The sequence below is a fragment of the Oncorhynchus mykiss genome, chromosome 18 (assembly GCF_057628025.1).
Source record: "Oncorhynchus mykiss isolate SJ-2025 chromosome 18, ASM5762802v1, whole genome shotgun sequence".
In the NCBI taxonomy this organism is placed as follows: domain Eukaryota; kingdom Metazoa; phylum Chordata; class Actinopteri; order Salmoniformes; family Salmonidae; genus Oncorhynchus; species Oncorhynchus mykiss.
The window spans coordinates 2,125,001-2,137,533 of record NC_143039.1 but is presented as its reverse complement, the minus strand read 5'-3'; the positions used below and the strand labels follow the sequence as shown (position 1 = coordinate 2,137,533).

Genomic DNA, 12,533 nt, shown 5'->3' with positions numbered 1-12,533 from the left:
GTGTTGAGGTCAGCATGGCAGATGTGTTGTTACCTACCCTTACCACCTGGGGGCGGCCCGTCAGGAAGTCCAGGATCCAGTTGCAGAGGAAGGTGTTTAGTCCCAGGGTCCTTAGTTTAGTGATGAGCTTCGTGGGCACTATGGTGTTGAACACTGAGCTGTAGTCAATGAACAGCGTTCTCACGTAGGTGTTCCGTTTGTCCAGGTGGGAGAGGCCAGTGTGGAGGGGCAATAGAGATTGCATCACCTGTGGATCTGTTGGGGCGGTATGCAAATTGGAGTGGGTCTAGGATTTCTGGGATAACGGTGTTGATGTGAGCCAATGGTTGGTCCTGGCTCCAAGTGGGTGGGCCAATGCCTCTCCCAGGCCCACTCATGCCAGTGCCCCTGCCCAATCATGTAAAATGCATAGATTGTTTTCAGACCAGGCGTATTTATCCTGGTAGCGGGAACCCTTTCTAGTCCGTCATGCTCTCTGACCACAACACCTCTCATCAACCACTCCTTGACCTTGTCCCTAATCTATGACCTCTGACCCTGTGTTCCTGCAGTGGCACCCGGAGGTCCGACCCCCTGTATGACAGCAGGGGTAGACAGACAAGTAGACGGATCAACATGGCGAAAGGTCATTTGGATACAAGCCACCAACCATCATCACACACGCTCACAGCACCCGGCAGACATAGAGAAAGATCTAGCAACATGCAAAAAAAAATGATATTTAACTCATATACTTCATAATACGTTCATTGTGGAACAATTGCCAATGTGTGGATAAAGATGACAATCGTGAAATGGCCATATCATATTGCTCAGTAATAAATAGTGTGGATAAAGATGGCCGTCCTGAAATGGCCATATCATATTGCTCAGTAATAAATAGTGTGGATAAAGATGGCCGTCCTGAAATGGCCATATCATATTGCTCAGTAATAAATAGTGTGGATAAAGATGGCCGTCCTGAAATGGCCATATCATATTGCTCAGTAATAAATAGTGTGAATTAAGTGTACAATAAAACGTAATATTTTTAATAAAAGCATCTCTGTGTGGTTGAAGCTTGTTATCTCTAAGTTAAACATAAAATTTAAAAAATAAATAAAATAAAAAGCATATATTTGTATCTTGTGACTGATTATGTCACGCGTCATTTCCATGCCATTCGCGCACTATGTCATGCACCTTGACCTATAGATGGGGGTTGAGTCGTCACGTCGTCGCTTTTCGTTTGTAGCTTCCATCTGTCAAAGCATCATCGGAGCGGTCATTACTAATATTCAGTCGAGAGTAAAGTAACGTTTAGTGCCTTTTCTCATTGGCTTCTTTGGGTTATTGGATACAACTGGTCGCCAGAACGCATACAGCGACTATTTTTGGCTGACGAGTGCCACAACGCATCACTTTAGCCAGGTATGTTTTGGTGAGGAGGGATGCTATTAGCCAGTAGCCATGGTGATAAATGAACTGATAAATCCAATGCAAAAATAAATCCTAGTTTAAATAAATGGTAATGCAAACCGTTTGACCTGTTATTGGTTAGGATATACACTGGGGTCCCAAATGATTGACACCCTTGGTTAGGATATACAGTGGGGTCCCAAATTATTGACACCCTTGGTAAAGATGAGAGAAAAAAGGACTGTATGAAATGTGTTTATGAACTGCCCTCTGCAATTCAAAGGTTTTCAATGGGGATTTTAAGTCCGGAGACTGAGATGGCCTTTCAATGGGGTTTTTAAGTCCGGAGACTGAGATGGCCTTTCAATGGGGTTTTTAAGTCCGGAGACTGAGATGGCCTTTCAATGGGGTTTTTAAGTCCGGAGACTGAGATGGCCTTTCAATGGGGTTTTTAAGTCCGGAGACTGAGATGGCCTTTCAATGGGGTTTTTAAGTCCGGAGACTGAGATGGCCATTCAATGGGGTTTTTAAGTCCGGAGACTGAGATGGCCTTTCAATGGGGTTTTTAAGTCCGGAGACTGAGATGGCCATTGCAAAATGTTGATTTTTGGTGGCCAATTAACAATTTCTTTGTGGATTTTTATGTGTGCTTGGGGTTATTGTCTTACTGGAAGATCCACTTGGGGACAAGTTTCAGCTACCTGACAGAGGCAACCAGTTTTTTTGGGGCTAAAATGTCCTGGTACTTGGTAGAGTTCATGATGCCGTTGACCTTAACAAAGGCCCCAGGACCAGCGGAAGCATCCGGAGCCCCAGGACCAGCGGAAGCATCTGGAGCCCCAGGACCAGCGGACGCATCCGGAGCCCCAGGACCAGCGGACGCATCCGGAGCCCCAGGACCAGCGGAAGCTTTCAGAGCCCCAGGACCAGCAGAAGCATCCGGAGCCCCAGGACCAGCGGAAGCATCCGGAGCCCCAGGACCAGCGGAAGCAGAACGGCCCCCATAACATCAAAGATCCAGCACCATATTCCACAGTAGGTAATGGGGTTATTCTCTGCTCATACATCCTGATTTGGACACCAAACCCCCCGCTGGTCTGCGTGGACAAAGAGCTCTATTTACAGGTGATCTGACCCAAAGCACCAGGTTCCAATCCAAGTTGCGTTTAGAAAACGCCAGCCGTTTACATTTGTTGGATGACGTGAATAGAGAGCTCTTTAGCCACACACCAATGGAACAGTTGCATTAGCATAACATTATATAATTACCCCCCAAAAATCACAGCGTACAATATAGCTTAGTGTTTGTATAATTTAATACAGTCATTTCTGCTCATCTTTATCAAGGGTGTCAATCATTTGGAAACCCACTATCTATTACATGAAATGTAAAATGATCCCTGAAAACAAATAACAATGTGCTTACTTCCTCAATACTCCCAGGCTAGAGACTAACGGGATCAGATAGCCCTTCCTCAATACTCCCAGGCTAGAGACTAACGGGATCAGATAGCCCTTCCTCAATACTCCCAGGCTAGACGTAGCCCTTCCTCAATACTCCCAGGCTAGAGACTAACGGGATCAGATAGCCCTTCCTCAATACTCCCAGGCTAGAGACTAACGGGATCAGATAGCCCTTCCTCAATATTCCCAGGCTAGAGACCAACGGGATCAGATAGCCCTTCCTCAATACTCCCAGGCTAGAGACTAACGGGATCAGATAGCCCTTCCTCAATACCCCCAGGCTAGAGACTAACGGGATCAGATAGCCCTCCCTCAATACTCCCAGGCTAGAGACTAACGGGATCAGTTGGCCCAGTGTTTGACATCTCTCTTTATGCTTTGCGCCAGGATGGAGTTAATATTGGACACCGCTAAGAGCCAGGGTCAGACCCAGAGCCAGGGGGGTCAGACTGTCTCCCCTCCCTCAATCTTCCCCTATCGCTTCACCTCGGACGGGCGTCTGTGTCACCGGGTCACCCAGGAGCCCTTCATGTTCCAGCGGAGCTGTGACCCAGACGCCGCCCAGAGAGAGGACCAGGCCTTATGTCTCCACATCACCCAACACGTTCACTCTCTCCTGGAGGAGCAGCTGCACCTCTTCAGGCTCTACCTCCCACCTCTCAGCAAGGAGCTCTACCTCCCTCCTCCACCCCACAGCAAGGGGGTCTACCTCCCTCCTCCATCTCTCAGCAAGGGGGTCTACCTCCCTCCTCCATCTCTCAGCAAGGAGGTCTACCTCCCTCCTCCACCAGAGCATCAGGGGCAGGGGGACCACAGGGTCTACTTTAGCCCCCACCGAGGAGCCCCCAGCCAGGGCTACGTGTACCTCTCCCCTGGGGCCCTGGAGAGCCCTGCCACCCTGTTGGTGGTGGTCCAGGACCGGGGAACGATGCGCTGCGGGCTGTGGAGCTGGAGGGCTGCTGCCAGCCGAGGTCTGGAAAGAGGCAGCATGATCCCCTACGTGAAGAGGGTCCTAGAAGAGGGCAGCTCTGTCCTCCTGATGAACCCCAACCAGGGAGGAGGTGTTGGGGAGACTCCGGAGGAGCACGTTCACCGCGTCTGGGACCTCCTGGTGTCGCGCTGCGTCTCCCGGCGTGTCGTCGTAGTAGCGCACGGTTATGGAGGCCTGGCGTTCGTGGACCTGCTGTGCCGACGCCCACAACAAGTGGTGGGGCAGGTGTGGGCGGCGGCCTTCCTGGACTCCTCCCACAGCCTGTGGCACCAGCAGTTGGACGCGGTGGGCCGGGAGTGGCTGAGGACACGCTCTAGGAGGTGGGTTGATGTCTTTATATAACCAGGGAAGTCAGGACACGCTCTAGGAGGTGGGTTGATGTCTTTATATAACCAGGGAAGTCAGGACACGCTCTAGGAGGTGGGTTGATGTCTTTATATAACCAGGGAAGTCAGGACACGCTCTAGGAGGTGGGTTGATGTCTTTATATAACCAGGGAAGTCAGGACACGCTCCAGGAGGTGGGTTGATGTCTTTATATAACCAGGGAAGTCAGGAAACGCTCTAGGAGGTGGGTTGGTGTCTTTATATAACCAGGGAAGTCAGGAAACGCTCTAGGAGGTGGGTTGGTGTCTTTATATAACCAGGGAAGTCAGGACACGCTCTAGGAGGTGGGTTGATGTCTTTATATAACCAGGGAAGTCAGGACACGCTCCAGGAGGTGGGTTGATGTCTTTATATAACCAGGGAAGTCAGGAAACGCTCTAGGAGGTGGGTTGGTGTCTTTATATAACCAGGGAAGTCAGGACACGCTCCAGGAGGTGGGTTGGTGTCTTTATATAACCAGGGAAGTAATTGACAATATATTCTCTTTTACATTGCACATTACATAACACGTTGCCTGTTAGGTGGGTACTGAGCTCCAAGCCCCTGAACCAGCCGGTGGGGTCGCTGAAAGCAGGATGCCCTCAGATGTCAGCTGGGACGCAGAGTCATGACGCGGCTCCATCTGTCTGCATGGAGTCTGTGTTCAGGTTCTTCTCCAAAACGCTGAGTCCTAAACCACCCACCACCTTCAGTATGGTGACCCGCAGCAGGGGCACAGTGGGACAGATCAGACCTCACAGTGGGAGAGGCATCACCAGGCCTTACTGACAGCACCAGTGGGACAGATCAGACCTCACAACGGGAGAGGCATCACCAGGCCTTACTGACAGCACCAGTGGGACAGATCAGACCTCACAACGGGAGAGGCATCACCAGGCCTTACTGATAGCACCAGTGGGACAGATCAGACCTCACAACGGGAGAGGCATCACCAGGCCTTACTGACAGCACCAGTGGGACAGATCAGACCTCACAACGGGAGAGGCATCACCAGGCCTTACTGACAGCACCAGTGGGACAGATCAGACCTCACAGCGGGAGAGGCATCACCAGGCCTTACTGACAGCACCAGTGGGACAGATCAGACCTCACAACGGGAGAGGCATCACCAGGCCTTACTGACAGCACCAGTGGGACAGATCAGACCTCACAGTGGGAGAGGCATCACCAGGCCTTACTGATAGCACCAGTGGGACAGATCAGACCTCACAACGGGAGAGGCATCACCAGGCCTTACTGACAGCACCAGTGGGACAGATCAGACCTCACAACGGGAGAGGCATCACCAGGCCTTATTGACAGCACCAGTGGGACAGATCAGACCTCACAACGGGAGAGGCATCACCAGGCCTTACTAACAGCACCAGTGGGACAGATCAGACCTCACAGTGGGAGAGGCATCACCAGGCCTTATTGACAGCACCAGTGGGACAGATCAGACCTCACAGTGGGAGAGGCATCACCAGGCCTTACTGACAGCACCAGTGGGACAGATCAGACCTCACAACGGGAGAGGCATCGCCAGGCCTTACTGACAGCACCAGTGGGACAGATCAGACCTCACAACGGGAGAGGCATCACCAGGCCTTATTGACAGCACCAGTGGGACAGATCAGACCTCACAACGGGAGAGGCATCACCAGGCCTTATTGACAGCACCAGTGGGACAGATCAGACCTCACAACGGGAGAGGCAATCGCCAGGCCTTATTGACAGCACCAGTGGGACAGATCAGACCTCACAACGGGAGAGGCATCACCAGGCCTTACTGACAGCACCAGTGGGACAGATCAGACCTCACAGTGGGAGAGGCATCACCAGGCCTTACTGACAGCACCAGTGGGACAGATCAGACCTCACAGTGGGAGAGGCATCACCAGGCCTTACTGACAGCACCAGTGAAGTACAGGAGTACAGTGGGAATTTAGTATTTATCTTACGGTCAGAAAGACACGTGTCTAATTCACGCAAATACATTTTCCTGGACTCTGGATGAGGTCATCCTAAATATTTAGTGTCATTTTGTTAAGACACTCCAGGTCCTCCTAAATATTTAGTGTCATTTTGTTAAGACACTCCAGGTCCTCCTAAATATTTAGTGTCATTTTGTTAAGACACTCCAGGTCCTCCTAAATATTTAGTTTCATTTTGTTAAGACACTCCAGGTCATCCTAAATATTTAGTGTCATTTTGTTAAGACACTCCAGGTCATCCTAAATATTTAGTGTCATTTTGTTAAGACACTCCAGGTCATCCTAAATATTTAGTGTCATTTTGTTAAGACACTCCAGGTCCTCCTAAATATTTAGTTTCATTTTGTTAAGACTCTCCAGGGTCGGACTTGTCGATAGCAGATTGTGGATAAATACTTTTTTTCATCTTACTATCTGTGAAATACTAAAGACATTTAAAGACATGTAAAATGCATTTTTTTTGGCACATTTATACAAATAAAATGTTATCTAGAATAAAAAATGTACCGCATTTATCAACAATTCCCTCTGGGTAATATATCTCATGGTAACCACACAACTCTGGGCAATATATCTCATGGTAACCACACAACTCTGGGCAATATATCTCATGGTAACCACACAACTCTGGGCAATATATCTCATGGTAACCACACAACTCTGGGTAATAAATCTCATGGTAACCACACAACTCTGGGCAATATCTCATGGTAACCACACAACTCTGGGTAATATATCTCATGGTAACCACACAACTCTGGGGAAGTCTGGGTAATATATCTCATGGTAACCACACAACTCGGCGAATGTAGATGACTCTGAGAAGAATGAGTAGGTGTGGGAAGTCTGACTTTATGGAAATGTCAGTTAACGACAAGTAACACTGAAGACGAACACCAAAAGCCCATTTAGACCCAATCAGCCTCTTCAAAATAAGTTACTAAATACAAGATAACACAAGGATCTCCAGCACTGTCTGTGGTGCCTGGGCTTAGATAATACAAGGATCTCCTGCAGTCTGTAGTGCCTGGGCTTAGATAATACAAGGACCTCGAGCACTGTCTGTGGTGCCTGGGCTTAGATAATACAAGGATCTCCTGCAGTCTGTAGTGCCTGGGCTTAGATAATACAAGGATCTCCTGCAGTCTGTAGTGCCTGGGCTTAGATAATACAAGGATCTCCTGCAGTCTGTGGTGCCTGGGCTTAGATAATACAAGGATCTCCTGCAGTCTGTAGTGCCTGGGCTTAGATAATACAAGGATCTCCTGCACTGTGAATGGCCTTATTACATTTATTTAGCAGATAATGATTTATTGTGGTGAAACAGTAGAGATGAAACCAAACATTATTTGAAGTGACACATTTATTAACACATTTAAAAAGGGGTCAGACCTTGTCACCAAACATACATTAGATTCAGCATTCCCACTATAAACAAGAGGCAACAAGAAATGTCCAGCTGTCAACGAGTCTTCATTGTATGAAATAAAGGATTGTCCACTCTGACATGTACCTGTGTCTCTTATAGAGATCTATTTCCCTAGGAAATATCAACCCTCACGTTATGGACAGTTTCACTAAACATGGTGAAGTGAGATGGCGCCAGCTGCAGTGGTGTCTCTTGATAACGCCAATACCACAATTGTCCAGGCTGAGCCAATCGGTTCTGTGCTGGGCCAATCGGTTCTGTGCTGAGCCAATCCGTTCTGTGCTGGGCCAATCTGTTCTGTGCTGGGCCAATCCGTTCTGTGCTGGTCAGACGTTTTCTTTTCCCATGAATTGTCGGCAGCTTGAGCGCTCAAACCGTGCTGAAGGCCCCCCAGACAACATCTGCAGCCAGGGTGCTTGAAACCGCACTGAAGGGTGAGGAATCGTGGTGAAATCTAGATCCCATGGTTGAGCAGGTCTTGATGGGGTTAGATCCCATGGTTGAGCAGGTCTTGATGGGGTTAGATCCCATGGTTGAGCAGGTCGTGATGGGGTTAGATCCCATGGTTGAGCAGGTCGTGATGGGGTTAGATCCCATGGTTGAGCAGGTCGTGATGGGGTTAGATCCCATGGTTGAGCAGGTCGTGATGGGGTTAGATCCCATGGTAGAGCAGGTCGTACTTAGGGATGTTCTGAGGGTCGATGGGACTCTTGACAATCATCTTCCCTCTCATAGCTCCTCTGTAGATCACCTCGATCAGATCCAGGAAGTCCTGCTTGGTCTTAAAACTGCCCACAAACTTGGTGTGATCTGGAGACCTGTATAGGGACAACAGTGTTTTAGCTATAGGCCTACAAAGGGGAAATGGTTTGTAGCTAATATGAGGAGTACCCACAACTATGACATTAAAAGGAGTGTGTTACAACTCACTGAAACTAAGACTGTATAATCAACCAGTGGTATTCTAGCGCCCGAGTCCAGTTGTAGGCCATCTTCCTTCTCAACACTAAGATGTCACCACTCACCCATAATCAACCTTCATGTGTTGTCCGTTGAAGAAGAAGACGGTAGACGGGATGTAGCTGATGTCGAAGTATCTCGTGTAGACGGGAGCCGAGTCCACATCCACGATGTAGATAGACGCCATGTTACTCAGGTCGTGGGCGGTTTTGGACAGCTGGCAAAAGAATGACAACACGGTCATTCCGATTCAGACAGACAAACGTTTTTTTTTTATTTTTTACAATGACAGTGTTGGTGTAAATATTGGTAACGACTGACATGCATGTCAATGTTTACTGGCCACAATATTGTAGTAGTTAGCCAGCTAGCTACACATGCTAATGTTAGCTACTTACAATCTCGTCAAGCTGCAGGCAGACCGAGTCTTCATCTCTTCCAAACCGAAGAACTAAAACCTTTTCAGCGACAGTTTTTATTACCTCGTCTATGTCCCTTTTGCATGACAATTTGGCCAAAAACAAACTCATTTTGTTAGCTGGTGGCTAGCATTGTGTTCAGTTTGACAAACGAAAATGGACGTACCGGTATGTTGTGTAACACCATAAAACGTCCGTCAGAAACTGTGACCGAACAGCCGCTAGTGTCCGCTGCTTCTTTCCTGTCGTTTGAGCCAAGTATGTTGATATTTGTTTAACGTCTAATACTGCGTTTTACTAGTATATCCGTACGTAGTATGGCTAGTACATTTTAGCTTGCTGTTTGGGGTTTTATAGCACTTTGAGATATCAGCTGATGTAAGAAGGGCTTTAATAAATACATTTGATTTGATTAGAAGCAGTAGGCTAGAAATACTTCAGACACAACCACAGTTTTTCGTACCAAAGCAAGTATGCTTTGGATCACTTTTGTTCAAATAAACACACAAAAAACCACTCAATCCATCAACAAAAACAACTACGTTTAACTTATATATTAAAGTGAGCATGTTTTTCTATACAGTTAACCATTGGGGTGTCTGAAGAAAGGGAGAGAGACAAAAGAGAGAACCAGAAATCACCCTCAATCTATCTCATCTACATACAGTTGAAGTCGGAAGTTTACATACACCTTAGCCAAATACATTTAAACTCAGTTTCACAATCCCTGACATTTAATCCTAGTAAAAATTCACTTTCTTTAGGTCAGTTAGGATCACCACTTTTAAGAATGTGAAATGTCAGAATAATAGTAGAGAATTATTTATTTCAGATTTTATTTCTTTCATCACATTCCCAGTGGGTCAGAAGTTTACATCGACTCAATTACCTATCAGGTAGCATTGCCTTTAAATTGTTTAACTTGGGTCAAACGTTTCAGGTGGCCTTCCACAAGCTTCCCACAATAAGTTGAATGAATTTTGGCCCATTCCTCCTGACAGAGCTGGTGTAACTGAGTCAGGTTTGGAGGCCTCCTTGCTCGCACACGTTTTTCAGTGCTGCCCACAAATTTTCTATGGGATTGAGGTCAGAGCTTTGTGATGGCCACTCCAATACCTTGACTTTGTTGTCCTTAAGCCATTTTGCCACAACTTTGGAAGTATGCTTGGGGTCATTGTTCATTTGGAAGACCCATTTGCGACCAAGCTTTAACTTCCTGACTGATGTCTTGAGATGTTGCTTCAATATATCCACATCATTTTCCTCCCTCATGATGTCATCTATTTTGTGAAGTGCAACAGTCCCTCCTGCAGCAAAGCACCCCCACAACATGATGCTGCCACCCCCGTGCTTCACGGTTGGGATGGTGTTCTTCGGCTTGCAAGCCTCCAAACATAACGATGGTCATTATGGCCAAACAGTTATATTTTTGTTTCATCAGACCAGAGGACATTTCTCCAAAAAGTACACTCTTTGTCCCCATGTGCAGTTGCAAACTGTAGTCTGGCTTTTTTATGGCGGTTTTGGAGCAGTGGCTTCTTCCCTGCTGAGCGGCCTTTCAGGTTATGTTGATATAGGACTCGTTTTACTGTGGATATTGATTTTAACAATTGTTGGAAAAATTGCGTGTGTCATACACAAAGTAGATGTCCTAACCGACTTGCCAAAACTATAGTTTGTTAACAAGACATTTGTGGAGTGGTTGAAAAACAAGTTTTAATGACTCCAACCTAAGTGTATGTAAACTTCCGACTGTATATACCAGAACCATGTATCCCAGGTCATTCCACTGTATCAGAACCTTCCAGAGATCAGCTGTTTCACTACATGTCTATGGAACCCCTGGCAACAGAACCAATGATGCTGGAACAGTCAGTGTCTATGGCAACAGAACAAGTAATGCTGGATTAGTCCGTGTCTATGGCAACAGAACCAGTGATGCTGGAACAGTCAGTGTCTATGGCAACAGAACAAGTGATGCTGGAACAGTCAGTGTCTATGGCAACAGAACCAGTGATGCTGGAACAGTCAGTGTCCCTGGCAACATGTTTTGGTAACTCCTCTTCTTAACAGGAACAGAGCCTGGTGTTTATTTCACGGCAATACAAACCATGGTGGGGTGAGGGTGATGGTGAGGTTGGGGTGATGGTGAGGGTGAGGGTGATGGTGAGGGTGATGGTGAGGTTGGGGTGATGGTGAGGGTGATGGTGAGGTTGGGGTGATGGTGATGGTGAGGGTGATGGTGAGGGTGATGGTGAGGGTGATGGTGAGGGTGAGGGTGAGGGTGATGGTGAGGGTGATGGTGAGGGTGATGGTGAGGGTGAGGGTGATGGTGAGGGTGATGGTGATGGTGAGGGTGATGGTGAGGGTGAGGGTGATGGTGATGGTGATGGTGAGGGTGATGGTGAGGGTGATGGTGAGGGTGAGGGTGAGGTTGGGGTGATGGTGATGGTGAGGGTGAGGGTGATGGTGAGGGTGATGGTGATGGTGAGGGTGATGGTGATGGTGAGGGTGATGGTGAGGGTGATGGTGATGGTGAGGGTGATGGTGAGGGTGATGGTGAGGGTGATGGTGAGGGTGATGGTGAGGGTGAGGGTGATGGTGAGGGTGATGGTGATGGTGAGGGTGATGGTGAGGGTGAGGGTGATGGTGAGGGTGATGGTGAGGGTGATGGTGAGGGTGAGGGTGATGGTGATGGTGATGGTGATGGTGAGGGTGATGGTGAGGGTGATGGTGAGGGTGATGGTGAGGGTGATGGTGATGGTGATGGTGAGGGTGATGGTGAGGGTGAGGGTGATGGTGATGGTGAGGGTGAGGGTGAGGGTGAGGGTGATGGTGATGGTGAGGGTGAGGGTGAGGGTGATGGTGAGGGTGAGGGTGAGGGTGATGGTGAGGGTGATGGTGAGGGTGAGGGTGAGGGTGATGGTGAGGGTGAGGGTGATGGTGAGGGTGATGGTGAGGGTGATGGTGAGGGTGAGGGTGATGGTGAGGGTGATGGTGAGGGTGATGGTGAGGGTGATGGTGAGGGTGATGGTGAGGGTGAGGGTGATGGCAATGTGTCCAATGAAAAATATGAAATCTTCAAAAACAGTCTAACAAAGAGTGCAGGAAACTAAATAAACAGAAATGACTCCATTGTGCAAGTTCACCCACCATCTCTCCCTCCCCCTTTCTCCCTTCCACTCCCCCCTCCCTCCCCCTTTCTTCCCTCTCTCCCTCCCCCCTCCCTCCCCCTTTCTTCCCTCTCTCCCTCCCCCACTCCTTTCTTCCCTCCCTCCCTCCCTCCCTCTCCCCCTACCTCCCTCCCTCCCCCTTTCTTCCCTCTCTCCCTCCCCCACTCCTTTCTTCCCTCTCTCCCTCCCCCTTTCTTCCCTCTCTCCCTCCCCCACTCCTTTCTTCCCTCCCTTCCTCTCCCCCTACCTCCCTCCCTCCCCCTCCTCCTAATCATTAGGTAGAGGATCATATACACAGATGTGGGCCTCAGGACAGAGATGTGTGGTGATTGGTCGACCT

At 48.4% G+C, this 12,533-nt stretch overlaps 3 protein-coding genes across 5 annotated transcripts in view; 1 reads left to right on the top strand and 2 right to left on the bottom strand.

Moving 5' to 3' along the window:
- Positions 1 to 1,166: 1,166 nt before the first annotated feature.
- LOC110495336 (cotranscriptional regulator ARB2A homolog) lies at positions 1,167 to 6,734 on the top strand. 3 transcript variants are annotated; one of them, XM_090206936.1, is made up of 4 exons: positions 1,231 to 1,410; positions 2,181 to 2,433; positions 3,250 to 4,173; positions 4,761 to 6,734. In XM_090206936.1, exons 3-4 carry the CDS (start codon positions 3,251 to 3,253, stop codon positions 5,005 to 5,007), a joined length of 1,170 nt encoding a protein of 389 aa, XP_090063062.1. In that variant the 5' UTR covers positions 1,231 to 1,410; positions 2,181 to 2,433; position 3,250; the 3' UTR covers positions 5,008 to 6,734. The 3 variants fall into 3 exon arrangements, with proteins under 3 accessions (XP_090063063.1, XP_090063062.1, XP_090063061.1); XM_090206937.1 differs by lacking the exon at positions 2,181 to 2,433 and having other exon boundaries at positions 1,167 to 1,410; XM_090206935.1 differs by lacking the exons at positions 1,231 to 1,410; positions 2,181 to 2,433 and having other exon boundaries at positions 3,236 to 4,173.
- Positions 6,735 to 7,560: 826 nt separating this feature from the next.
- LOC149975349 (thioredoxin-like protein 4B) lies at positions 7,561 to 9,274 on the bottom strand. Its single transcript, XM_090206938.1, has 3 exons — positions 9,000 to 9,274; positions 8,667 to 8,818; positions 7,561 to 8,459 (listed from the first exon to the last, which is right to left on the bottom strand). The coding sequence occupies exons 1-3, from the start codon at positions 9,129 to 9,131 to the stop codon at positions 8,294 to 8,296; spliced, it is 450 nt and encodes a 149-aa protein (XP_090063064.1). The 5' UTR covers positions 9,132 to 9,274; the 3' UTR covers positions 7,561 to 8,293.
- Positions 9,275 to 9,394: 120 nt separating this feature from the next.
- Positions 9,395 to 12,533, bottom strand: part of LOC149975348 (vitamin K-dependent protein S-like) — a 39,744-nt gene continuing 36,605 nt past the window's right edge. Inside the window, exon 14 of the mRNA XM_090206934.1 lies at positions 9,395 to 12,533. This exon is cut by the window's right edge and continues 210 nt beyond it. The gene's annotated coding sequence lies outside the window, so the exon portion shown is untranslated.